The sequence below is a fragment of the Rhinichthys klamathensis genome, unplaced genomic scaffold (assembly GCF_029890125.1).
Source record: "Rhinichthys klamathensis goyatoka isolate OS25496 unplaced genomic scaffold, OSU_Roscu_1.1 h1tg000384l_1, whole genome shotgun sequence".
In the NCBI taxonomy this organism is placed as follows: domain Eukaryota; kingdom Metazoa; phylum Chordata; class Actinopteri; order Cypriniformes; family Leuciscidae; genus Rhinichthys; species Rhinichthys klamathensis.
Genome location: NW_026606888.1, coordinates 452,966 through 479,822, shown reverse-complemented (window position 1 = coordinate 479,822; position 26,857 = coordinate 452,966). Strand labels below are relative to the sequence as shown.

At 37.7% G+C, this 26,857-nt stretch overlaps 2 protein-coding genes across 2 annotated transcripts; both read right to left on the bottom strand.

Annotated features, from left to right (window-relative positions):
• Positions 1-375: 375 nt before the first annotated feature.
• lratd2a (LRAT domain containing 2a) lies at positions 376-1,430 on the bottom strand. Its single transcript, XM_056233922.1, has one exon. The coding sequence runs from the start codon at positions 1,268-1,270 to the stop codon at positions 461-463; it is 810 nt and encodes a 269-aa protein (XP_056089897.1). The 5' UTR covers positions 1,271-1,430; the 3' UTR covers positions 376-460.
• A 3,176-nt stretch (positions 1,431-4,606) lies between these two features.
• On the bottom strand, positions 4,607-26,458 carry fam91a1 (family with sequence similarity 91 member A1). Its single transcript, XM_056233909.1, has 24 exons — positions 26,164-26,458; positions 24,914-24,998; positions 24,556-24,707; positions 20,848-20,905; positions 18,031-18,098; positions 17,696-17,809; positions 17,243-17,333; positions 16,260-16,322; positions 15,935-16,041; positions 15,787-15,825; positions 14,249-14,361; positions 13,044-13,153; positions 12,770-12,879; positions 11,677-11,763; positions 11,245-11,374; positions 10,337-10,485; positions 9,811-9,945; positions 9,383-9,496; positions 9,206-9,278; positions 8,869-9,006; positions 8,443-8,550; positions 8,147-8,270; positions 6,698-6,767; positions 4,607-6,146 (listed from the first exon to the last, which is right to left on the bottom strand). The coding sequence occupies exons 1-24, from the start codon at positions 26,233-26,235 to the stop codon at positions 5,961-5,963; spliced, it is 2,496 nt and encodes an 831-aa protein (XP_056089884.1). The 5' UTR covers positions 26,236-26,458; the 3' UTR covers positions 4,607-5,960.
• Positions 26,459-26,857: the final 399 nt, after the last annotated feature.

The window sequence follows — 26,857 nt, the reverse complement described above, 5'->3', positions numbered from 1 at the left end:
ATGAACCATCATAATACGTGATGTCATGAATCTCACGAAGCCCCAAAACTGAAAAAAAAAACTAAAAAAAATTTGGCCGAAAGTAGGCTAAATGAAGCATGTAGGAACATTAAGATGTTTTGCATTGTAACATTATTTTTAACACATTGCCATAGAGTGTTTTACTGTTTTTATAAAGGCGGTTGTGAAAAAAAATTATTTAGTACCCAATTTTTGGCAAACTCTTTAAGTGACATCCTTCTCCTAGTCCCTGACATAACAGAACATCTATGCGAGCGGCGCAGTGATATGATGAAGAGCTACTGTATCACAAGTGTGCTGCCTGTACTGACACAATGTGTTCTTAAAACAGTTATTTAAGTTAAAATGATTTTCCAGGGAAATGTTCTGAACGGCTTTCGTGAGAATCACGGATATGTTATGTTGTTGTGAAACATTTCTTTCCGCTACCTGTTGCATGTCAATGAACGTTCGCTTCACTTCCGCTATGGCTTAAATGATGCGCCAACTCCTGTATAACAGCCGCTTTACCGATCTGATCATTTCTCCTCTTTTCCATGATCAAATCCTCCAAACTCTGAAACTCCAGCATATGAAACTGTTTGTCAGGCAAAAGGATCTTTAATCTGTACGGCTGTTTTCCTATCCGTATCTCCACTCCCATCTTGAACTCCCGTTTACCGAATTTGCACCAGGCGGCGAAACACTCCGAATTTCTCCAACTTAATTCTCTGTCTTTCGCTCCCACCTGCTCCATTGCGTTCTGCACCACCATGTCAGAACTCAGGGGTTTGAATTTGTACAGCTCGTTTACGATCCTGCCCCTCCTGCCCTGACTAGCATCGGTCAGAAAACTGTTCTTGACCTCCGCCCGATGCAGGTGCACCACCTGGAAGTCCCCGACGTACACAGCCCAGTGCGGGTACTGGCCGGTGGACACGAACTCCAGAACGTCTCCGGGCTTACATTTGTTCAGTAAATTCTCCGGGCTAAACGTCTCCAGTTCCCTAGTGTTGCCACTCTTCTCGTAAATGCACTCGTCTCGGTGGTAAACTGCGCAGCCCAGCTCGTTGTACGGCTTCTCTTCCTCCTTTTGCTCCGGTCCATCGACATGTTGATGATGATTATCGTCCAGTTCGTCGTCGTCGGTCGCGAAAATGTACGAGACCCCGATCCGCGGGCCGTCTTCCTCCGTGTCCAGTCCGTTCGGGTCAGTCGTGGGAACTTCGGCGTAACTTAGGTGTGACAGTTTGTCAACCTGGTTGCCCATATATGCCACTTCAGCAGCGGACAGATGGAGTGAAATGAGCTCCACCTGTTACGAGCAGAGAGAGATGGACATCTGGAAGTAGATTCGCTGCGATGCTCGCTTTGCGCATATGGTTGCTTACTAAAGCTAGGTCCGCGCGCATCACAATAACAGACCAAAACAAAGTAGGCTACTTTACCTAAGAAGAGAACGTTATTGTTTGGGATAAGTAAGATGCATTACATCCGGTGTGTAGTTTTCATCCAATGAGTGTTGCTCCACGCAGTTAGTTAGGCTACTTAGTAGTCCTATCACACCTGATGTTTCCAAGTTCTTCAAAGCTTCATACTGATGAAATGAATCAAATGTTTCTGCGGAATCCGAATAGAGAAAGGCAAACACGTTATTCGCGTCTTTACAGTAACGTAAAGCGGGTTTGTCTCTCGTGCAGCGAATGTCAAAATGCTCCCGATGGTTTGAACTGCACCTGCTGCTGTTTGCTCGGGTCTATCAGATACGCGAACTAAACTAACAGGCAGAGCTGAAGAAATAAAACCACAGTCACACACTTACACGCGCTCCCTCATTTAAAGTGACATTACTGGAAAAGCATAACATGATTTAAAGCAGTTTAGACAGACACCATCAAGCCATCATTAATATGTGAAGTATCAACCGCATTTGTGCTCTTGTTTTACTAAATATAGGCCTATTGCAACGCTAGATCAGAGGACCCACTGAAACTAAAGCTGTCTAACAAATAAATAGCCTAAGCAAAAACATAGGTTATTAACTTGCAATAATAATGTAGCCTAATTAATAATTATAAAGTACATTTTGGGCCATAGACCCAATACTGATAAATCCTTGTCGGGCAAAGCGATATTTCAGCCATATTTCACTGTATTATTTACAGTAAACCAAAATATTTCAGCAATCATGGCATTTGTGTTTTAGAATCAGAACGATTCGCCAATAAATCACTTGATCTAATCGATCAAGCGGGTTTGCAAAATGGTCTGAAACAGTTTGTGATTCAGTTTGATTCATTCGAACGCATCACTCACTCACTGAATTGTTTTTCAGAAAATAAAAAGAGTGCTGGAGGATGAGGTGAATGTGTTATGGCACACATACGTCTGCAAGATGTCTGTTAAAGATCACTTCATCTGGAAAGCTGATTTTACTAACATCTGATAGACATCTTTAAGATGTCAGTTTAACATACATTCTAAATCATTACGTCTTAAAGACATCTTCTAAACGTCTATTTGACATCTGACAGGAAATAGACGTATTGCAGATGACCAAACACTACGTCTTCCAGATGTAAACACGCACATCAAATAGACGTCTCCGTGATGTACGTGTGCTATCTGGATATATTCTACAGTAAGAAACAAAACTAGCAAATGTCTATCTTTTGTCAGTGAATAAGGACGATAGCTAAGGATGATAACTTATAGCCTATAACATTTTAATAATTGCTCTAATTCTATGAGAATAGGAACTATAACGATAAAGAATGATATCATTGGAATCACTTTCAGAACAACTTTATCTAGCCGAACAATAAAAACATTGACAGCCAATCAGTATATCGTGCTTTAAAAAAATTGAGCATTAATGCTGCCTTAACATGCTATCGGATTATAAATACGGGTTTCCTAGTCAGATATTGGACATGAACACCCCTCTAAAGTCGTATTTACTGGGAAACTGGGAAAATAATTTTGATACCCGAGTTTCCGAGTTAGGCGTGCCATAAACTTTATACATGGTGGAGGGGAGAATGATTGCTGATGTGGCTGGTATTCTTTATTAGTTTTTTACCACAACAGATAGGCTATAGTCTATAGATACCACACATACGTCTGCAAGAGCTCCATCTGGAAAGCATCTGCTGTGTACAAACATCTGACAAATGTTTTTAAGATGTCAGGTTTACATTCATTCTAAATCATAAACATCTTAAAGACATGTTCTAAATGTCAGTTTAACGTCAGAACGGAAACGTCCTAGAGACGTATTGCAGATGAGCAAACACAATTTCATAAAAAATAGAAAATAGCATATTTGACCGAAATTCAAAAATCATCAGCAAGCTCTCAGAGAGAATAATATGACACTACATTTTATTAAAAATTAAATTTCTTCAAAACATTTTGACTTTAATAAGATTTCCCCAAGAAATAGGCAAGACTAAACCATGTTGTCCTTGATTCCTATTCTTTCCATCAACAGCTTGAAATCACGACTTCAGAAGTGGGAAAAAGATCATTTCTGATAACATGTGAGGGCAGCAAAGCAACAGACAACATTTCTGCAGTTTATTTTCCAACTGATGAACAATAAAACCACTGACAGCCAGTCAGAATCCAACTGAGCTTGCACATTTAAAACATAGACGACATAAACAGCGCTTATACAGAGCGTCATTGTCTTGGTGTGGACGTGAAAGCAGTTATCATTATATAATTATATAGTTATCAGTATAGTAGTAGTTATATTATAGTTGTCGTCCTTGGTGTAAACACACCTTAGCATCTCTTTATTGCGTGTACAGGTTGTGAATGACTTACTACAGGTATAGGCAATTTATATCCATAACATTATCACAAGAGTATAATATTGGGACACATTTTAATGGGGCTTGTGCTACTGATGAAAGTCTACAAACACCCCTGTTCACAAATGAGGTCTATGAATTTTAAAGTGAGCCTCAAGTCTTTTCAACTGTAAATAAAAGTATTTAACCTCTTTCCAATTAAGTGACAAATTACATCAACATAGTAATTAATGTAGATCGTGCCAGTTTTGTTTTATTAAGCACTGCTTAGAAATATGAAAGGGTAGAAAGAAAGTTCTCTGGCTAAAAGTTTCATAGGTTGCAAGAACATCTACAATAAAAATGGAGTGTAACCACCCGCTGTGTCAAATTTCCTCCCATACACACATTTCTTGAAATATTGAAAGTTTCTGACTTCAGTTACTGACCTAGTTTTAAAGAGCAAGTCTCCAGATAAAACCATTTTCAATTATTAAGCTACAAGAAGATTAATTATAAAATTAATGACAAAAAGTAAAACCACTACGTACAGTGGTCTTGCACATACTGTAGGATGGAAAATACAGAACAGCTCAACACAAATTGTTGACAGGCATCATCAGATGCTTTTTCTCCCCCTCTATTCCAATGATGACATGCCCCATTTCAGGGCCTCACTGCCCCCTGGTGACACCCCGAATTTGTGTTGCTATAGTAATTACAGTCACCGGGGAGCCGGCCTGCCTGTAGCTGAGCAATCAACAACCTGAAGAAAACAGCTTTCGAAATGAAACGCAGCATGCAAACACTTTATAATTGGTGTTTTTGTAACATATTTATTAGTACTTTCATATACTTTTTACATATTCATTTGTTATGACATATATTTTGGAGAATGGGATGGCGTGAGAGGGGAAATGTAACTTTTGTACCCATTTAATTACAAGAGCATGTACACAGTCCCATCAAGTACACTACAACAGAGATTTCCTAAAATGCAGGGTGACTTTATAAAACTATCGGTTATTTTTTTCCCTAACACTGTGACAGGGTCAGGCACGGGGCCGCTGTTGTTTTGGATCATATCGATGCAGGAAGGAATGGACAGGGGAAATAAAGAGATGAGGAGAGAACGGCGCACAATACACACAACGACTCTACACACTCATCATGCAGCATCAAGATCTCTAATCGGTCTTCATCATCATCATACACCACTATAAGGTTTGTTTGGGGAAACACTGGCAACACCCTCAGTAAAGGCATGAGGGAAAAGGTCAGGCCACTGAGGGGGATTTTAATGCTGTATTACTGCATAATACTCGCACAACAAACTCTAAACCTATACTGATATTCAACACATCTAGGTACTGATTTGATATTCGATAACCGTGTCACTAATTGCAGGTTTGTGTGCCTGAGCTAGACTAAAACGAATTGAACGTGTCAAAACTGGCCAAGTGGAAATAAATGCATTTGGTGACACAGCAGTCTACTGGGCACAACGCAAATAAGGCAGCAAGAAAGTAAAATAATGGTAAAAAATCAACATAAAACAAGTTGGTCTTTGGTCTCAGTGAAGCAGAAATGCTCCTCTGCTAAGCAGAATTGAGAGACAGGTTTTCCAGCTGGAATACGACTCAACCAAATAGACTGTAATCGAGTACCAACTAAGGTCTTGATTTACAAAGAAAATAAAAAAACAAATCGATTATACCTGAATGTCATCCACAGGCTTTGTGCAAAAAGTAAACCTCAACTTCATGTTTTCAAACCCTCAGTCAAGTAGTTTTTGAGATTTTGTGCAGTGATATCATGCATCAGGTCACAAAACATGACAATACGAGTAGGGTGACTTTATCCAACCCCAGGATTGGTCCTATGTTTTCCAAGCAAAGTCTATATACACATTAAAAGGTCAATATAGGATCATTTGTAAATAGCTTTTCTATTTTGTATTCGTGTGACGTTGGGTGAATGAGATGTTTGATTGAAACCGTTGGGATTTTTGAGTTACTCTGGACGCTCGCATCCAGATGTGATGGGTGGCGGCAGCACTTGATGGCTGTGTGTGATTGAGTGCCACAGGTAACATGGTAACTCATGACATAAGTGAGTGGAGAATGGTGTGGATTTGAACAGGGTGATTTTGAGAGTGGTATTTTATGTGGGCTGATCTCTCTGTGGGGCAGAGATGTGTAGGGAGGGAGGCGCTCGGCCGCTCCATTCCTTCAGCTCGCCGTCCTTGAAGAACAGGTTGATCGCAGGGAGGGGGACGCCAGACTCTGCCGGGGGCTGACACAGGGGACCCGAGACCCCACTGTCAGGGTCCGCAGGCTGTTTTCCGTCCTGTGAGGGACGGTGAAAAATGGTAAACTCATCACACATACAAAGAACATCTGACAGTGAAAAAACACCTGGAGTCTCACACTTCTTGCTCATTTTTATAGAGATTGCACTCCCAAAGAGCAATTTCTAGCTGATGAAATATTTTACAGCAGAGCATACCCTGCTAAAAAATCCAGCATAAAGCATCATGAATTTCATGTTGGTCCAAGCTGGTTTATGCCAGTTAGAGCTGGTATGGTGCTGGTCTAGCTGGTGGACGAGCAAAACAGAGCTGGTGTAGCATGCTGATGATCCCAGCATACAAAACAAACCTTATGCTGGTGACCAGCAATGCTGGATTTTTCACAGGGTAACTAGAAAAAAATTATATGCATAGAAATTTCCATGACTTTTAAAGTTCCTGATTTCATTAAACTCCATGATACTTCCAGGTTTTCCATGACAGTGTAATACTGCTGAATGAAATTTTTGAAATAAGACATTAGCACTGCTACTATGAACTAAATCCACATTATATTAGGAACAATAAAATAAAATAAGTGAATATTTACCTGGAATGAATGAACAAAACTGAGAACTTTTAATGCCAGTTTTCGACTGGAATGTAGTAACTCTTGAAGACTGCAAAAGAAAAAGAGTATGTTCCTTATTCTTTAGTCCAATTTGACCATATCTGTTGTAATTAAAGCTGTCAAAACTAACATGATTAAATATCCTTAACGCTGCTTAAATATGCTTAATATTGTTAATGCATGTATTCAATATGTCATTATGCAAGCAGACATTGTTTCTGATTAAAAAGCACAGGTCAGTCGCAGACTGTCACAGAGAACAGGTGTGATTTCTCACACCACCTATTTTTAGTGTTACCTGTCAGTATAGCTGGGACGATAGTGATAATGAAACATGGCAAAGGTGATTCTTTTTCTTTCTGGTATACACACATTGAATTGGTATTCCAAAATACCAAGTTTATTTATAACATTTCAGACTTTGCATGTTTAATTATAATCAAAGCCCAACAAACATTCATTTGTACAAACATGAATGAGAAGGTAATTATTTAATTATAACAGATTAATTATATCACTGTACCAAAATATAACATATTTTAGTGCTGTCAATTCCGTAATAATAAATAATTATATACAATAATCGCACATTTTTCCTGCAATTAATCACGATTAATGCAACCTAATATTAAAGTTTTTCATACATTTTTATATTGTAATAATTTCACATTCAAATTAAGGTAGAAACAACAAAGACAGTAGCTTATATTTTAAATATTTGTTTAATGGCTTCTTTTCATGAAAGAAGGCATCACCAACCACCAATACCGCTATGAATGTCTCTATGAAATAGATTTTTTTTAAATAGCATAATTAAAAGCTATATTTTTTGTAAATAATTGTAACATTTATTAGGCTTTAAATAATGTAACAACTTTTAATTTAAGTGAACTTAAAATAATCTACACATAAACCCATAAATGCCCCATTTACCTGCCCTTTCAAGTTGAGATTTTTACTTGCCCTGTCAAGCAGTGAGTGATTTTCTCGGTCTTTTGTTCTTTGATTAACATTAATGACAGACATCACAGCTGCAGGATTAATAGGATTCTGTCACATATGCTGTCACCTGACGCATATGAAGTGGATCAGACGCACATCCTATTTTCTCAACTCTTTGCATACAATTAATACTTAATTTAACCGTGCTTGCGAGGATACTCGACAAAACTGGCATTTTGGCATAATTGTGTGTGTTGTTGTGCGTTCAAGCGCTGTCTGAATCGGCTTAATGTTAATATATAAACAGTATAGTGCTACTTTTACTGATACGGATAGTGTACAGACAAAAGGAAATGGTTAAAGGGAAAGTAAATGGGCTGGATTCATATGTGCTTAGCCAGAAATATTTGCAGACATGCAACCACAGTATTTTTAAAAACCTTTATGCACAGTAAAAAAAAAAGTGACATTTGTTTAGGTTGTCACCTGTCTTTGCTGCAGAGTTTGTGGGAGACGATCCTCTGACACACTTTGCGGTTTAGCTCAGAGCTAAAAAGAGGCATCCCAAAGCAAAGCTCCAGAGGAACCCATTCATCCTCACTGGACGTCCCTGGGAGAGTGAGCAAACATGATTTTCTGAGCGCCTCATATTGATTAGCATTCCCCACTAGTACTCTCAGTTCAGTTTAACACATTCTGGCATGTTCAAATCCATTCCGCATGTTTTCTCAAAAAAATTAATACATCTGCGGTTCTGGTTATATCAGTCAAAGAACACCTACCTTCTGTTCCCTGTTTCTTGCTGCCATCTCCGTTATTCTCCTCTGTAACCAGCTCGAAAGATTCATTGCTCCCGTTGGCTTCAAGCACTCCGCTTAGATCAGGGTCTCCTGTGAGGAAAGTAAAGAGAGTGAATCTCATGTTTCTTTGAGACCCTGAAGGTAGCGTTCATGTTTCACTCTGATTAGTGATGCAATAAAACATGTGGACTGCAATTAAAACATTAATTGAATTAGAGACCAGCTCTAATAAAACACAATGGTGAGAGCTGTTCTGAGAAGTGGTTGTTGTTCTCATTCTAATCTAATTGCAGCACTTATCGATACAGCTTGGAGTGGCTAATGATCAGCGTAGGTGCTGTCCTTATCAGGCCCTTCACAGATTGGTTCAATGGACAGTGTAGATTCAGAAGAAGCTCTTAGCCCCACCGTCGGCGTCACTGGGTCGTCTGCGATGTCTGTTGTTGTGGTTGAGCATGGTGATGTAGCCACACTGGTGCTCCAGATCCACTTTGTCCTGCAAGATCTTAAGGGCTTTGTGCGCACACATATTGGAATATGAGAACTCTGGGAGAGGCAACACAAACCAGAGTGGCCAGTTAGAATGGCTTTGCTATTCAGAGTGCTAAAATGAGGCACAAAGACACATCTTTAGTGACCCAAACAAAATATAAATCACTTTTTTTTAGGTTTAACTAATGACATTCAGACATTTTTATGTCCAAATACTGTATTGGGCCACTGTATGTATAGATAGAGATTTTACCTGCTTTAAGGTCTTCCTCATCAAATGGGAAGGGGACATAGACAGTCTCACCATGTCCGTGCATTCCATGTCCCTGAAGAGAGTGATACATTTTGGTATAACTTGGATAAGAGAATATGTTCTAAAGTAGGTATTTGAATATGTAACTCTTAGTTGTTTAGGGTCTCCCTGTATTACCTGAATGAGCACAGCAGAGTGGGTCAGGGCGTCATTCAACATTGTTAGCACGTTGGATGATGGGACTACCCCGGGGTCATGACCCCATGATGTAATAAGCAGTCGATCGTAGGCCTGAGTAACATGCCAAATTGAAATGTAAGCGTTATTTCACTTTAAAAGATGTACGGAATTTATGCATTTAAATGCATCAAATAAAATGCAGTCTTGGTGTGCATAAGAGACTTTGAAAAAAATCATTATTTATTTACATTGAATGTAAATACATTTATTTATTAAAATGCATTCAAATATTAAAATAAATGCATGTAATTATTTAAAAGGAATACTGATGCAATAAGAATTGTATTAAACTGGAATGCACAATTAAAAAAAAAAAAATGAATTAAAAAAAAAAATGAAATAAATATTTGAATGCTGAGACTGACCTGGAAGATATCTGGCAGCTTCCGGAGCCTGGAGCCCTTGGACAGCAGCAGTGAAGGAGGGCCTTGACCAGTGATAGAATACAGATACAGCTTGAACCAGATGGAGCTGACCTCAGGAATGGCTGGACCGATGTGCTGAAAGAAACAGACCAGACAATATAAAGATACTCTAACATACAAGCCTAACTTAAAACCAAAAGCACCTAGTGACAAAACATGTAATGCGACGTGAAATTATTCTAAACGCACACTGAAACTTATCCCCAGGCCAAATGCTGACCTTATTTGTGCTGTTCAAAATGAAAGACATCTAAACAGCAAAGAACATTATGGAAATGCAGAGATGTAGTCAGTGGGTAGTTTTATACAACGTGCAACTTTTGTAAAGAAACCCAGAGGCAAAGAAAGACCTATTTAGCTTGAATCATACTCTCAAGAGGACGGGGATCTGACTGCTCACTGAGCACACACAAAGTCCCAGTGATCGCACATCCCTCTCTACGGGTCTGACTACAGTTGGGACTACCTGAGGCGTGCAGCTGCTGATTGGCCGGATCTCGTTGCTGAGTGGCGCCATGGAAACTAGCAGTTTATAGTTCTTGTTTAAAACACGGCTGCAGGTGGCAGGGTCCAATCCCAGCAGGCTTTCACAGCGGAGGAGGTCCAGAGGCAGGCCTGATGAGAAACACAAACATATATTAGTGCCAAGTTAACCAGAACGTGTGAACATGCATGGACTTGTACCACTCCATAATTAAAAGAAAATTTAATTCAATAAAGATCATACAGTGATACAGTTTATATAAGGACACTGATAATGATTACCAAAGGGAATAAAACAACATGCCATTGATCCAATATCTCATTAGAATTTCAATAAAATATTTGCTGATGTTTGAAAAAACGTACAGACCAAGTTTGGGAAATATACATATATTTGTGTCATTTTTATATTACATTTGGCATACTCAATATGTATACTATATTTGATATACATATATTTGCATTTGCTCTGAAAATACTTACATTTAAATACTTAAAAATGACTCAAATGTTAATGCGAGAACTTTATTAATTTAGCATTTTGCTCCTTTTTTTAAGGCATATTCCACACATTGTTTTTAACTAAATAAACAAAAGGAAGAATGATTATTAATCATTTTTATTTATCTGTAATAATTAAACAATTTATTTTTATACATACCAATACTTTTGTGCTGTATATATATTTTGTATAATTTTTCATTCATTCAATCATTTATTGTATTCTTAAAAATGCATCAGTAAACATGAATGAATTCTTGAACAATTCAGAAGGCCTGATATGTGAAAATGAATTCATTTTTGTCAAGTGACGATATAATATTTAATGCATAAATATTTGATTTATCACCAAGGTTTTGCACATTCAAGCCCTCAAATACTGACACATACCTATGTTTGGTAAATCAGGGCCCTGATCAGGTGTGAGATCTTTGTTGTAGCGCAGAAAAAGTATTGTGTTCCTGAGGGTCAGCGCATGGTCAAAATATCTCTGAGCCTCTCCTTCAGCGGTGCTCTCCACCTTATAACATGAAAGCATCCTTATCAACCTCAGCAACACAAAGACAGTCATTATATGTGTGTGAGTGTGAGAACGTGTGCAAACAAGAAAAGAGATATTAAGGGAGAAATGCAATAGCCTTTATGCTTTTGTGTGTGCAAGAGATGTGAGAGCAGTGCCAAAGTGAAAAATGCGACTCTGTGTGTTGTATAATCAGCTCCTGGCGATGGCCCCTTTCTATTTCAATACAAGCACAGAGCTGGAGATTGTCTGTCCACTGTGTGTCCCTCAGCCTATTTTGTGTCCTATAATAAGGGTATTACCTTCTCCAATTCCATGAGAAAACTGTCCAGGGTCTCATCAGACAATTTCCCCACCTCAAACATAGTCACGGCGTGGCTCTTCAAGTTCTGAGATGAAAAGAACCACATGACATCCCGGTATTTATAGATGATATACAAAACATCTTTGATAATAGTTCAATCTTAGACAATTTTAGAAAATCCTTGAGTATGAATCCTCCTCTAAGTTAACTAAATCAGTGGTTCTTAACTGGTTTAGCTTCAGGGTCCAGCTTTTACACTGGAGTTCAAGTGGTGACATAACACAGTACTAAAATTGTTTAGTGTACAAAATTGAATTTCGATGGTTTCATGCTCTCGGCAGGCAATAATTCACCACACTAAACACATTGTGGAGGGCACAAATCGTGTTTTGTCCTTGTTGCAAGTGAACTCATATTTAACGTATTCTGGGTGTTTTTCTTTAACTTGAGTAGTTTTGTTCATGGTTTTTTAAAGGATAAAGGGCATGACACAATTCATATTGGCATCTCCCTTATTTGGCTGCTTTTATCAAGTGACAGATTAATCTGCGTCAAAATACCATAGAAAATGACCATTATATGATCAGTGCGAGATCAGATATCAGCCGATATTAAGAGTTTTTAAAAGTTGACATTCGATAGTCGACATTCGATGCCTTTTAATTGTACATTCTCCTTACCCAAAATTTTACATTTTGATGACCTTTGCTGTAACCTAACGTTCACTTAAAGTTAATCATTAACACTGTTAAATGTAAACTTTATCCATTTTACACACTGCATTATAATGTTGTGATGCCTAAATTCACTTGAATCATTTAAAACAATTTATTGTTTTATTCCTAATTTGCAAAAAAATGGTTAAAAAAAAATCATCCATTTAGCGGTTATCATACAAAAATGTAAACATAATTATTGGCTTACTATATCGGTCATAATTTTAGCATTGGTACAACCCTTGTCAGTTGCATTTAATTAAGAAACCAGGCATGCAATCTGCAATAAATTATATCAAGCACTATAAAAATACACTATAAATCTAAATACTTCTGTAAAACAGAAATACAAAAATCTGTGAGTGAGACACTAACAGGGGAGAGATTGCCCATCATGAGGAAGGCGGTGAGGGTGGAGTCAAACAGGAAGGCGATCCTCTTAGTCGGGGCCACTGGAATACTTAGACTGCTCACACTTGCTGTGTCTAGAGGGTTGGGAAAATCACAGTCATTTCATCCCCATTATTGTGATTTATGTACTGATTGGAGCCAGTCTAATGTTTAACAGTAAACTGCAGTAGAGTGAGTTAGTGTTTAACAGATGAGTGGAAAGCCGTTTATGATTTAATGAATGCAGTTGTGCTCTCACCCTGGTCCTCTAGGCTGGTGGTGTCTGTGTCAGTGGCTGAGGAACCTGCCTCCATCACTGGACTGCCACCCTCCCATGACAGCAGCATCTTCTGAGGGTCCATGGTGCCCCTGTCAAGTTGAGACAAACAATCTCATGTTAAAACACAATAAGCCTTTTACAGGACGTTCACACATACAGCAATTGCAGCCAACAAAAAAAAATCCTGATTCGATTTGACTCTGAATCACAAGCTCTCGATTCAATTCTGATTTCAATTTGTTAGTGTAAATTTTGGAAATATTTAAATTACAATGTCAGGAGTGTTTTACTAATTACTTAATCGCATAACATGCATTTTTACTGTCACACTACAGGTTCTCTTTATTTCAACATTTACAAATATTTTAGCCATTACAGAGTGTGATACAAAGCTAGCACAACACAATAGAACAGAGGAGTTTTGGGGGTGTTTTTTTGGATGTCACTATCAATAACACAGAAACTCTTTCCTTCATGGGAAATTAATTTAAAAAAAAGTATTATTATTCTGAATTATTGTTAAGTATGCATACTTTTTTATATTATTGCATTATCAAATATAATAATTATAAAAAGTATTATATAACATTATATTTTTTATAGATTTTTTAATTTATATTTTATTTATACAATTTTAATTTAATTTATAATTGTAATTATGAAACAAATTAGATTAACATCACTAGCAAAAAAATAAATAGCATTATGAATAGAATATTATTATAAATAAATAATATTATAAATATATAAATAAAATGATTAATAGAGGTAGAGTATGCATCTGTGTGAAGTAGCGACAGCAGCCCAGCGAAATCTAGACAAATTATGTTTGGCAGTAATGTTCATGCGTCAACTCTAAAAATGCATATTTTATAAGATCAATCTTCGGATTTTAAGAATCAATATTTATTTCATACTCATTTTCATTCACTGGAAGGACTAAATCAGAAAATAGATATTTTCCCAGCACTATTGCCCTTTTTTATCAAAAGAAATGGCCAGCTGTGTAGCCCACCAATAATAATAGAGCAATGGTCACTAACACCAACCAAACAGATAGAGTCTCTGTATGTCTGAATGGTCCATCTGGCTGAGCTTGAGGTTCCCACAACAGTTTTTTTTTTTCTCAGACATGAGCCAGCACTAATAGCCTATTCATCAGTGTCAGGAATGTCTTCTCATACTTGAGTCTATTGACCGAAGGGGCACTCTTCCATGAGAGGTGCAGCTGGTCCGGGCTGATCACCTGACCCTTTTTGATAGCAAACCCCAGGCGACAATACATGGACACTGCATTCTGGAAGACAACAGAGAAAAGTCCAATATTCACTCAGCATTCATACACAAACCAATGATGATTATTGACAACTATATATGCATGTTAACACCATAACTTTATGGGCAAGTCGTCCAGTCTCTGAATTATGTTTGGAAAGCATCCACACATCTTCATTAATAATCCATAGCAATATCGGAAACAGCTTTATAATAATAAACATTATCACAGCAGCATCCAGCCAAAACACAATTTCCATCTGCCCTTTTCACCTGACAACAAGAAACATAAAAATCTGTTGCATCCAAATCATTTTGCAGCTAGGCCAACCGAGCTAAGGTTATGAATACATATTCCCTTATTTTTCCAAAGGTTATTCTCTACATGGCTATAAGCACAATTCAGAATGGTTCCAGGTGAAGTGGAACAGAAAAGAAAATTGCGGTACTGTCACATATGAAGATAACACTGTTGGCTCTGAGAAAGATTGAATGGTGCTGGAGAAACTAGGTCAGGATTTGGGCTCCATACAGCCTGGTATTATATCATTGTGCTATAAATTATGATGAGAATGAGAATTTGAATATCACTGCACTCTATTTTTAGATGAGTTGATTAGAATGTTCACTCTACACTGATATTTCTGAATATTTTTATTTTATTCATAAATCATGAAAGGAATGAAATTGTGTGTAAATCATTAATTAATAATGTCCATTAAACCATTCTTACATAAATTGTTGCATTGACTGGTTTTAGGTTTACACCAAAAAATAATTTGCTCATGTTTCATGAATGAGGTCCAATAATCAAGCTTTTCCAACTTTCCAACATCCCTATCAAAAGGGACCATGTCTGCCACGTAAACACTGACGGCAATGGATCTATTCAAACATACTCTATTTCATCATCATTTACTAAATGAATAGGTTTTCTCTAATAGGATGACTGCAGGAAACGTTTCATTCTATTTGTCTTAGCAAAATGTCAATGAGATAATGAAAATGAATACTACCTATCCTGCGTAAAAATAAATTCATTGGTAAAGATCGTGTCCTTTGAGTCACGTCAGTGTTGGTTTTTCTAATAAGGAGTGATGGTTTTTCATGACAGATCTTATGAATAAGCTTGTTTTCCACTCTGCCAGATACTGAAATGGGGGTAAATGGCTACAAAGGAAATGTGTGAACACAATGGTCCAGTCTTCATTCTCCTCAGTCTGCATCATACATTCAAAGAAGGACTCATTTCATAACCCATCAAAAGAGCAAAGGATTTAGAAAATTGCCTTTCGGTTTTTTTTTTTGGTTTTCTTTTGCAGTGGCGGTAACTACAGCACTGGTGCATCCTGGATTCACCGCCCTCCCAGTCAGCTATAAAAGCATCATTTCATATCAAACATTCCATGTAAATGGCCTTCCATTTTCATCCCTGCAAGATACGTACCTTCACCAGGCCCAAGTCAATCTCCAGTACATTAGCCAGCTGAAATGACAAATAGAAAAGTGGTATGAGGGGCTCAAAGACAAGCAGAATCACTGAAGAAACGAGACAGCATTTCAAGAGCACTGCAAAGTGAAAACTGAATATGTACCTCAGACACGTTGGTCTGCTCGTCGATGGAAACGAAGATTTTGTAGAGAAGCGTTTCGAAATAATCGCCCTGGACTCTGTTCATGACAAACCCCTCAAGCGGAGGCACTGAAAATGAGAACCAAGTAGAGGTTGTGTGGGTGAGCCATCATCCCTTTTTGATCAATGATTCTCCCATCCTCTATTGCGTACAATCTAAGCGAAACTCGGGATGGATAAGCAAAATCCTTTCAAAAGGGTCATACAAAGCAAACAGACTTAGGGTTTCATACAAACTCACCAGAGAGCTTATAAATAAAGCCTATTTGATAAAGTGCAGTGCATACCTGAAATACAGCTGTCATCTGATATGGGCACATCAAGATATATATAGCCCCGGTTGTACAAACCTGAGAAAATGAGAAAATGAATAGGTAGGACTTTTCTTGTACTGAATGCACCATCTAAGAGCTGTGAGTCCTGTGACTAAACTGTGGCATTTTGCAACCACTTTTTCTGCATGTGCGACTACATTTTTGTTAGAGGTCGTACTGTTACTGGCCCCACACTTTTAGATTGTTTGCTGCCATTATCTGCTGGCATGGAAACCAATCCTCTGCACAGGCCAATGGACAGCTCGGCACAGTCCAGTACAGACCAGACGTTTCTGTAGTAACTATGGTAATTTGGCTCAAATGTTAAATATTCAGTAAATATGTTGTTGTTGTTACTATTTTTATTATTATCTTATTCAAATAATTATGTAATATTTAAGTGGAGTGGCAGAATATAATTTACTTTGGATTTATATATATATACATAGAGGCCTATATATATATATATATAACTATGGCTGTTATATAGTCTCATTTCATAATTCACTGTCAAAATGTTTGGAGTCTATAAAAATTAGGCCAATATAAAAACTATTTATTAAAATGTGTACCTTTGTGTCCCAACATCATCAATGCTTTACAGCCAAATATGTGATTTCATGGGACAAAATATATGGTGATTGCATTTATTGGTCACAACTATTATTTGCAATTAATTTTTTTTTGTCTTTACTTTTTTGTTTTAATGGCTTTGTCACCAGTGCTACCTAATCAGCAAGTTTCAACATCTGCAGTACTGAAAAAGGATGACAATCATAGTCATCATCGCTACATTGATTGCATTAAAACATTAATGGTAAAACATCTAGATTAATCAGTACAGTAACTTGGATTCACGCATAGATCATATCATGGCTTAATCAGTATATTATTACAAGTGGTTTTTCATTTAAGTTGGCCTCCTAAAAGACTGAAACTCTCTCAGTGACACTCACTCAGAACCACGTTGTACTCCATTGATCCAGCCAGCTGTGGTCCAGAATCGATCAGCTTATCAATGGCAGACTTCTCCGCCACAGAGCAGATCTGGAATCATCCAGCACAAAAGGCCACAGGTATTTCACACCAGTTACAAACCTTCAAATGAACAACTAGGAGAGACTTTGTCCTCTTGACAGTTTCATGCAGGAAATATGAGAGAGAATGTGGCAGTTGATAATAATTTGGTTCTTTGTTCGGATCTTTTTTATTATTTTTTATGGTGTGTTAGAAAACAGAGTTTTAGTTGCATCATAACAGGAATATTAAATTCATAATTAAGTTCTATTCTCAGCCATTCCATTTCTTTGAAGTAATATTCTTTCCTTTTTTCCATTTCCAAAAGCCTAATATCCTAAATAGCCTAATAAATAACACTGAAGAAACATAGTAGAATTAATCCGTCTTACCCTCATGTCGTCCTCGGTGATGTATCCGGTCTGTACCACCCACCAGGGCTCTACTGTGATCTCCACAGGTTTTGCTGGCAGGAGATCCCGAGCCGTTTTCCTCCGGAAGAATTTCTAGCCACAGACAGATGCTGCTTAGGCAACAGTGTGAGGTTATCACTGTGTGTACAAAGCACTGCTCTCTATGGATTTAGATCTTTCATCTTCAAAGGGACCCATGAAACCATCCAGATTTGAGAATCATCTAATGAACATCATGTTGAAATCCCAGAAGAGCTTGGAAGTTAACCAAAAGATCCTAATTGATCTACATTGTAAAACCAAGAACGACTTACTTTGGAAGACCTGCATTGGTTCATTAGGTCAATGTACTGGTTCCTGCCAATCCCAAGTAGCCTCAGACCTGAAAAGGTCAACAGTTAGATCAATTAATATCCTAATGGCTGCTAATTTTCAAATACTTTATGTGTGGACACCTAATCTGCAATCTATGCCCCAGATCCTGCCTTCCTGTGGCCTCAGCAGCCTGTCCCTCCCCATGCATAGGACACAGGGTCCTGGGATCATTAGAGAAGGCCAGGTCTGACCGAGTCATGCCAGGCATGATGCCAAAGGCTGTGGAGTGAGCTGTGAAGGGCAAGAGAGCAGCATCACTTCAGACTAAGATTAGAGAGAGAGACCCATGGATAACCTGCTGTTTACCTTCTGTCTACCCAACCCAAAGACCATGCTCTCTGAGATCTCTGAGCATGCACAGCCTAACCAGCTATGGTGAACAATTATTGTTTCAAATACAATTATTTGTTTCATAACATGGTTTAATGCTGTGCTATTATGCCATTGATGTTTTACCCAGATGCTTTGGAGTGCATATGTACCGTATGTATGAGTGGGTTACACTGTAATTTACGGTGGCCGAGAGAGCTCAACGCGCTGCAACTGAAGAAAACACATGCAAATACAAAAAAACACATGCAAATAAAATAAAACGCATGCAAATACAAAAAAACGCGTGCAAATAAAAAAACACACCCGCAAATTAAGAAAACATCTTCATCAGTTTCACAACACACGTGTGCTCCAAATACTCACAACACCACCAAATACAAACGCGCTGCAAAAGCTCACAACACAAATACAGAAAACGCGCTGCAAATAACACAGAGCACAACGGAAATGTTTCCAGAGGAACCAAATAAGTGACGAACCCGGCTGGGACGTGCTGGAATAGATATCCATAAATCTAGGCGTCCATACATATAGTTTTATGTCTATATCTATGGACACTCTTGAAAATGAGATGTTGCATCTCAAGGGGCTATCCATTAATAAAATTGAAATTGAAATTAATTTCCTCATTATTTTCACCTGGGATGTTCCCATGACAACGCAGCACAGCGTCCATCAGCTGAAGAGCTGTTCTTACCACAGAAATATAATGCTGTCAACATAACGGATGCAAATACATTTTTATTTTTAGTTTACAAAAAAGCTTTTAAAATATGCGTTATATCTGTGTGTCTCAACTTTAAAATTTTGGACCCTACATAACCTAACATTTCTTACGAAACTTTTCTTTATGAAAATGTAATAACATGAAACAATTTGTACAGTGTAACTGATGTATAGATAAATATCTTTCCTTCATGATTTTCTTCTTTATCTTTTTTATTTATTTATTTTAGTTTCCAGCTCATTGTTCTTTTCTCATTTGTATTCTGATGACATTGAACACATTGTTAATACATTTTGTACATTGTATACAAGTTGCATGTCATAAAAAAATGTAATCTCTGTATGTTTTGCACAAATAAATAAATAAAGTATAATTTTAAGCTGTAAGCACCAGCACGCATAGATTTATGGATATCTATGCCACTGCCAGCACGCACGTCCCAGCCGGGTTCGTCACTTATTTGGTTCCTCTGGAAACATTTCCGTTGTGCTCTGTGTTATTTGCAGCGCGTTTTCTGTATTTGTGTTGTGAGCTTTTGCAGCGCGTTTGTATTTGGTGGTGTTGTGAGTATTTGGAGCACACGTGTGTTGTGAAACTGATGAAGATGTTTTCTTAATTTGCGGGTGTTTTTTTTATTTGCACGCGTTTTATTTTATTTGCATGCGTTTTATTTTATTTGCATGTGTTTTTTTGTACTTGCATGTGTTTTCTTCAGTTGCAGCGCGTTGAGCTCTCTCGGCCACCGTAGTAATTCCTTCTACACAATTCACTTTAATCTGTGCCCGCAATTCACATAAAAGTGATGACTTCAATTCCCATAGGATACACAGGCACGTGTCTTTCATGTGAATAATGAGAAGGCATATGGGTAAATGTAAGAGTTTCGTAAAATACTCTAAAAATTACATGCCTTCTTTTTCCACAAAATAATGTAGTGTGATGGTTTGTTTTATTGTCAAGTATTTTATTGCTCCTTCGTGGTGATTTCAAAACTTGTATTCATAAATGCATAATCCAGCAAGCTAAAGAAAATGCCAGTCCAAAGTCTAAACACATTTTATGTCGATGTCTGACTATTTACACAGTATTACTTGAACCTGCAAAACTATTGATTTCAGTGTTATAAATTCAGTGCTTGTTGAATACTAGTAATGAATTGAATACTAGTAATTGTTGAATACTAGTTGTTGAGTACTACTATTTTAATGGGTCTTTCGTGATATATGATATTTATTGTTAAAAAAAAACAATACCTTCAGAAATTACATTGATTGCTGACTGAATCAATTAACTGACTCATTTTTTAGTTTTACAACTCTATAGCTTAAACAGATTCAACTGCATAATTCTATTTATATTTTATTTCATTTTTTATAATTTGACGTTTTCACAAACTGTTTCACAAACAGTAAACGTACCTGTAACCTTTGTAGTGTATATATATTTGACAAGTTTGTAGCATAAAGACGGCATTGCTAAATTAATTACTTTCAAAGCAATAGCAAAACATATTGATTGAAATATTTACTGTACTTTCATTTTAGTCCGAATAACTCATTTTGAAGTGCCACTTCATTTTGAGTGGGCAATGTTCAGTCGTCTCCAGTGGTTTGTGGCCTCGTTATTGTGCATGAACAGTCAGCAGCACCAGTAACAAATAATGATTCCCAGTTCAGACAGAGAGAAAACAACTTACAATCAGCAGCAGTGAAGTTGGGCAGGGAATCATAACTCTTCTCACAGTTCATGATGTCCTGAATGAAGAGGAAAGAGATTGGGTTGTAATATTCAACTGAAATGAAGTTTCAAAACAAGAGTTATGATTCTGTCATCACACTCTTCCTTATGCCTTTCAAAACCCATATGACCTTCTTTCTTCCATGGAAATCAAAAGGAAGTGATTACAGCAGAATGTCCAAGCTGCTCATTTGAATGGATGAATGATGACTGTGGATAATTTTCGTCACACAAAGCTATCATAGAGTTTCAGATTTTTTAAAATATACCCTGGTTGACAGCCTGGTTACCATCCACTTTCTGTCACACTGGGTTGACGCAGAGAATGAAAAATAAAGGATCTAATTGCAGCAGTAAAGTGTTTAATAAAAAAAAAAAAATAAAAAAAAAAAAATCAGGTAACTTTAAACACTTGACAGAAACAGAAAAACCTCTTTATAATGACAAGAGGATACGGAGGAGTAAATATGGAAACAAGATAACGAGCAACTCAACTACAAACAGGTGCGTAACTCAATCAGTAACCAAGGCAACTAACAAGGAAATCAGAAAGGCAGGCAAGCAAATACCAAAACTAAGGCTGTTTACACGGAAACGATCTGAAGAGAAAACGCAAAAGTGGCGTTGCGTTATCACTTTTTATTCTGCGTTTAGACGAGCGTTATGGGTGGGAAATCTGTGTGCATATGGTGACGCAAAAGTGTGTGAAATTCGATGTAGTATGCACTCCAGGCGGCTAGGTGGCAATGTGAAGCACTGCCACACAACAACACTGTCTAGCAGACCTTTGCGTTTTTACCCTTTAGACGGTGGAGCGTTTTTAAGATTTCCACTCTGGAGGGTGGTTTCACTTTTTTGCGTTTTTAAGCCCCAAAACACCGTCTCTGTGTAAACGAAGACGGCACATCTGATAAAATATTTTTTCGTTTTCACCCGCGAGCGTTCTCGTGTAAACAGGGCCTAAAGCCACATCCACACGAAGCCAGAGCTTTCCCTATCCAATCTTTTTTTTTTTCCTCGTTCTAATTTTTTTTTTGGTAAATATGGCATCGTCTCAAGAAATATATGCGAACACGCGAAACCACTGAAACTGACTGAAAACGATGTGGTATACATGCCAGACCAGTATGTGGCGCTGTAATTTTGCCACAGAAAAACACTAAACAAGGAGAAGAAGACTTGGAGCATGCGCATAACCTTGCCCGCTCTATACGAACCCAACACGACAACAAGGTGAAGATGAAGATTGCTCACCGTAGTAGCATAGGAGCAGAAGATTTTGCTTTAGTAAAGCTAATAGGCTCAGTAGCTTCTGCAGCATGACCACAAGCATATAGTCCGCCATTGTTGTTGCTGTTACGTGTGACGTAGTGGTGTGTGACTAATGCTGACACGTGGTGTGATGACATCATCGTTTCACAAAATGTACGGATTGGCCGTACACACGAAAACGCAAGGGTGTCATTTTCAGGTTTATCCACTCTGGGACCCGGTTTAAAAAAATAGCGGTTTTAGTGTCCCAAAACGCCGGATCCGTCTGGACGAAACGCCAATACGATACAAAATTTGTACGTATACAGCTAAACACGTCTCCATGTGGACAGGGCCTAAGGGTAAGTTTACATGACAATGATGTAACGTTTTTAGAAAGACGACAATATTGTCAGAACGATTCTTGTTCACACAGATCCACAAAAACGACTAAAAACACTGTAATATGCATACTGGGCCAGAAGTTGGCGATGTCACTTTGTAAAGAAACATTGCGCGCCCATAGACTGAACAACACATGATATGCATGCACATGACGCCACCGTTTTCACAAACTCGTGATTTTGTAGTTTACATGGAGATGATAACGGTATCGTTTTCAAAAGTTTGCGTTTTCAGGCCGCCGCGTTTTCGTGTAAATAAATGGTTAAAGCGCTTAAAAAGTTTAACATTTTTCGTTGAAAATGGTGTCGTGTAAATGGCCCCTCAAACACAGACAAACCAAACATAACCCTGACGCTTTCATTTTATGGAAAAGAGCAGCATTAAAACCTTTCCTTTAATGTTTCTCAGAAGAAAGAATGTCATACAGGTTTGAAATGACGTGAGAGTGAGTAAATAACGAGAGTGAACTTTCCCTTGATACTCTCAGAACATCAGAATATATATTTAAAAACGAACTAAGACTAAAACTTACTGATGGTAAATTAATTTAAAGCTGCAGTCCACAGTTTTTCCTCTTTGTCGCCATCTCTGTTCGAAATCTGCAATTGCAGTTATTCACAGAATTATCAACTTTACGTGAGTTGTGCCTCGACACGGCACAGCGCGGATGAATCCAATGTTTTGAGGAGAGTGTGCAGTATGTCAGTCGTCGCACCGGTGTGGATACTGGTGTTCAGAATCACAGATTATTTTTTTTGGAAGTATGACCAACAATAATTTTCACCCTAAAATGTCATCTGAACAAGTAAGTAACAGCCACTTTTGTTATTCTGACCAACTAACTGAAAAAAAGCATTGTAGTAAATTGCGCTGATTAAATCTAACGATCGCTTATCATATCACGTCAAACCGTGCAAATTATACTTTGTTCTCAAATTGTTAATGTTAACAACATCAGCATTGCGTGACTACATTTAAAGCCCTTCAGATATTTATCCTTGTTTTCGCATGGGCCGGTTGCAGTCTCTTTTTCCAAACTCTTAGTCTAAAGTCTTTTGCATTTTACAACGGGTGAATCTCCAGTTGTCACTGGTGATTGTCGTTTAAACCTTTCTGGATCCGCCATCAAATTAATAAGTTTAATTATATCAAGTGCAGTGAGAAAAGGCTATAAATCTCCACCTCCAACATCCTCACTCGCAAAATAGCCTATTAGCCGAGACTCCTTCTTTATGTGTACAGATGGGACGTAATGACGCAAAGACATGCTCGAATCTCACGCGGAAATCCACCAGTACCACTGGAATTAAAAACATTATTACAAGCTTACCGTTTTGAATCGAGCTAAGGCAAGCAGTTAGTTTTGAACACTGGCTGGTTATGTACTTGCTCAGAAATTTATTTTGGATAATTTTTAACCCAAAAAAGTTACGGACTGCAGCTTTAAGTCACAAGAGATAGAAAGCAGACACTTGCTTTATACAATTAAATATGGTAAGCTGACACTGCATGAGTCATCTACAGTAATCTTCATAAGCTCAAACACAAAACTACCCGTCAAAAAAAAATTACGTGCCAGGACTCTGGAGCATTGTCAGAATGCAGAACTTATACTGTAATGATCATTAACAAGAGCAACAATAAAATGGTAAACAGTTAATACTTCTCTATCATTAGGAAGAAAAACAAAAACACAACGCTTGGATGATAGCCCATGTCTACCATATGTTGCAACAGTTTTCACATCATCAGTGGTAACTGTAGACCAAATAATTTGGAAGGGTTGTTTGAGAAAATTTAATTAATTCTTTAGAGATGTAGCCTACACATTGAGCTGTGGTGCTTAGGTGGGCAGTGCAGGTTTGAGTTAAGCATAATTTGCAGTCCCTCCCTATTCTCCCCATTATTGTTTATACTCTCTTTACAAACAATTACAAAACAAAAAAGTACAAACAAATGTTAAATAAACGCTTTCAAAACTGTTCAAGACTTTAAGAGTTTAAGAGCAAACCTCCATGATGCTGATGTAGTAGGAGAAGGGGGTGACCCGCAGACCCTTGACCATGATGTCAGACAGGTGGTAGGGGTAAAGCATCAGATGCTCTCGGCTGTACTTCAACAGCTCTTCGTAATACTTGCGTTCATCCTTCTTCACATGCCTGACTGTTAAAGAAGAGGTTTTTAAAGAAGACAGTGTTGTGGGACACTAAATCAGGGCAATGATTTGGTCACTCCTTCAAGTTATTACTTCAAAGTAATTACATCTGCTAATAGAAGCTACAAATGAGATTTTTGGTCTGGAATGGAATGAAAAATAGGAGTTATGGAAGAGAAAAGCAATAGATTTTCTGAGTTGATCTAACGCTTACCTAGGTTATTGCGGAAGCGTAGCTGGTTTCGGATACTGTACAGAAGAACCTGCTTGTCATATTCACGCTGGGAGTTTCCAAGACTCTATGAATTAAGCAAGATGACAATTAAAAAACAAAGCAGGTATGAGAGAAAGTGTGAAAACATTTAATCCCAAAAGATTCAGGAACACAGTGCATGGTCAGTAAACACAATGTTTGACACCATTTATGAGAACGTGAATTTGACTGTGTGAATATGAATTGAATGTGAAAGAAAAATCAATTGCCACATGAAAAATCAATTTCAACATTTTATAAAGTATTTCAAAAGCCACATTTTCTATATTATAAACATTTACTGTATAACCCAATATTCCTACTGTATGTCAACAAATGTCTCATTTTGTTTCCTTTTTAACCATCTTATGCATGGTTTCCAATTTCCATACCCATAATTATTCTATACTAGTTTATATTGCAGTGGATAGTGGATGACTCAAAATATATCATTTCGATAAATCAATCAATCCAACGATAAATTAATGAACTACTCAATAAATAATTCAATAAATACTAAATAAACAAACAATAAAACAAATAAATCAAACCATTCATAAATATTATAAAACGTATATATTATGTCCACTACAATATAAATTAGAATTATGGATCATAATACATAAATACATTTTGTATATATATATTAATAAACATTATTGTATTAATATATTGTTAACTTTAACATGCATTGTTTCAAAATAACTCATGCATCACAGGGTTACTGTCTCCGAAGGAATTTTAAAGAAACATATGATACAACGTTGACATGCACACATCTTATTCAATAATCCATTTACTGGCAATGTAAAATTAATTATTGGAACAAAATGGCAATTCCAACTGTCTTTAACACTAAAAAATGTCAACTTTCTAACGTATAATTAACCTTCCAACATCTATTGATCTTACACATGGACTAGTGCCATGCAGAGGAATCTGATGACAGTAACGACGACGATGATGATGATGATGATGTGTGTGTGTGTGTGTGTGTGTCTGTCTGTCTGTCTGTCTGTCTGTCTGTCTGTGTGTGTGTGTGTGTGTGTGTGTGTCTGTGTGTGTATTTACGGATGAATGAATGAGATGCATGACAGAATATCTGTAAATCGTGCTGATGCTGTGAATTATTACGCAGGTAGGGTAGGCAGTGATGGCAAATGTATGTGTGTGTGTGATAAAGACATGTGTGCTGCTGTGTGTTACAGTACCTGTTTGACATTTGCTGGCAGTTTGTTCCACGGGTAATTCTGCCTGACGTGAAATTCAACGTCCGTGTTCATTGCTGGACTCGAGCTCCACGGTTATTCAAACAGATACTAACGGGCTTTCGGGTAAGTCCGAGATGACTATACCCTCCCGGAACTTTTTCAATGATAGGTCGCCGTTGGACTATTAAATGTCTCCTTTATAAATGTTATTTTAGCCTTGACAGTGAAGGTCTACTTCCTTGTTGTATTTCTAAGCGAGCCTTCGTCACGCTTCTGGCTATGGACGTCACTTCCGCTCAGCGCATGACGACAGTTGTAAGTGCGGATCAGTTAGTGATGGGAAGTCAAGTCCGACTCATTTTTGGCATTTTTGCGCATCTCTCTTTCAAACGGTTGATTTCTATGAACGGGCTCGAAAAACTGATTTGGCGGTTCTTGCTGTTATTTTCTACAGGCGAGCACATATCGCTGTTTATTATGGGTGTCCCTGTTATGTTTTATTAATCAGGGTTTTACTGTAATTTCATGTATATCAGTTCCATTATTCCAGTCCTGATTCGGTTTTCTTTTAGAACCTAAATAGGTTATAAATTCGGACTGCTCGGACCGATTTAATCCGATTTGTGAAAGAATTGTTCGTCACGTTTTTGTTTTTTTGGGGGGTTCAACTGATTAATGGAAAAGAACCGACTCA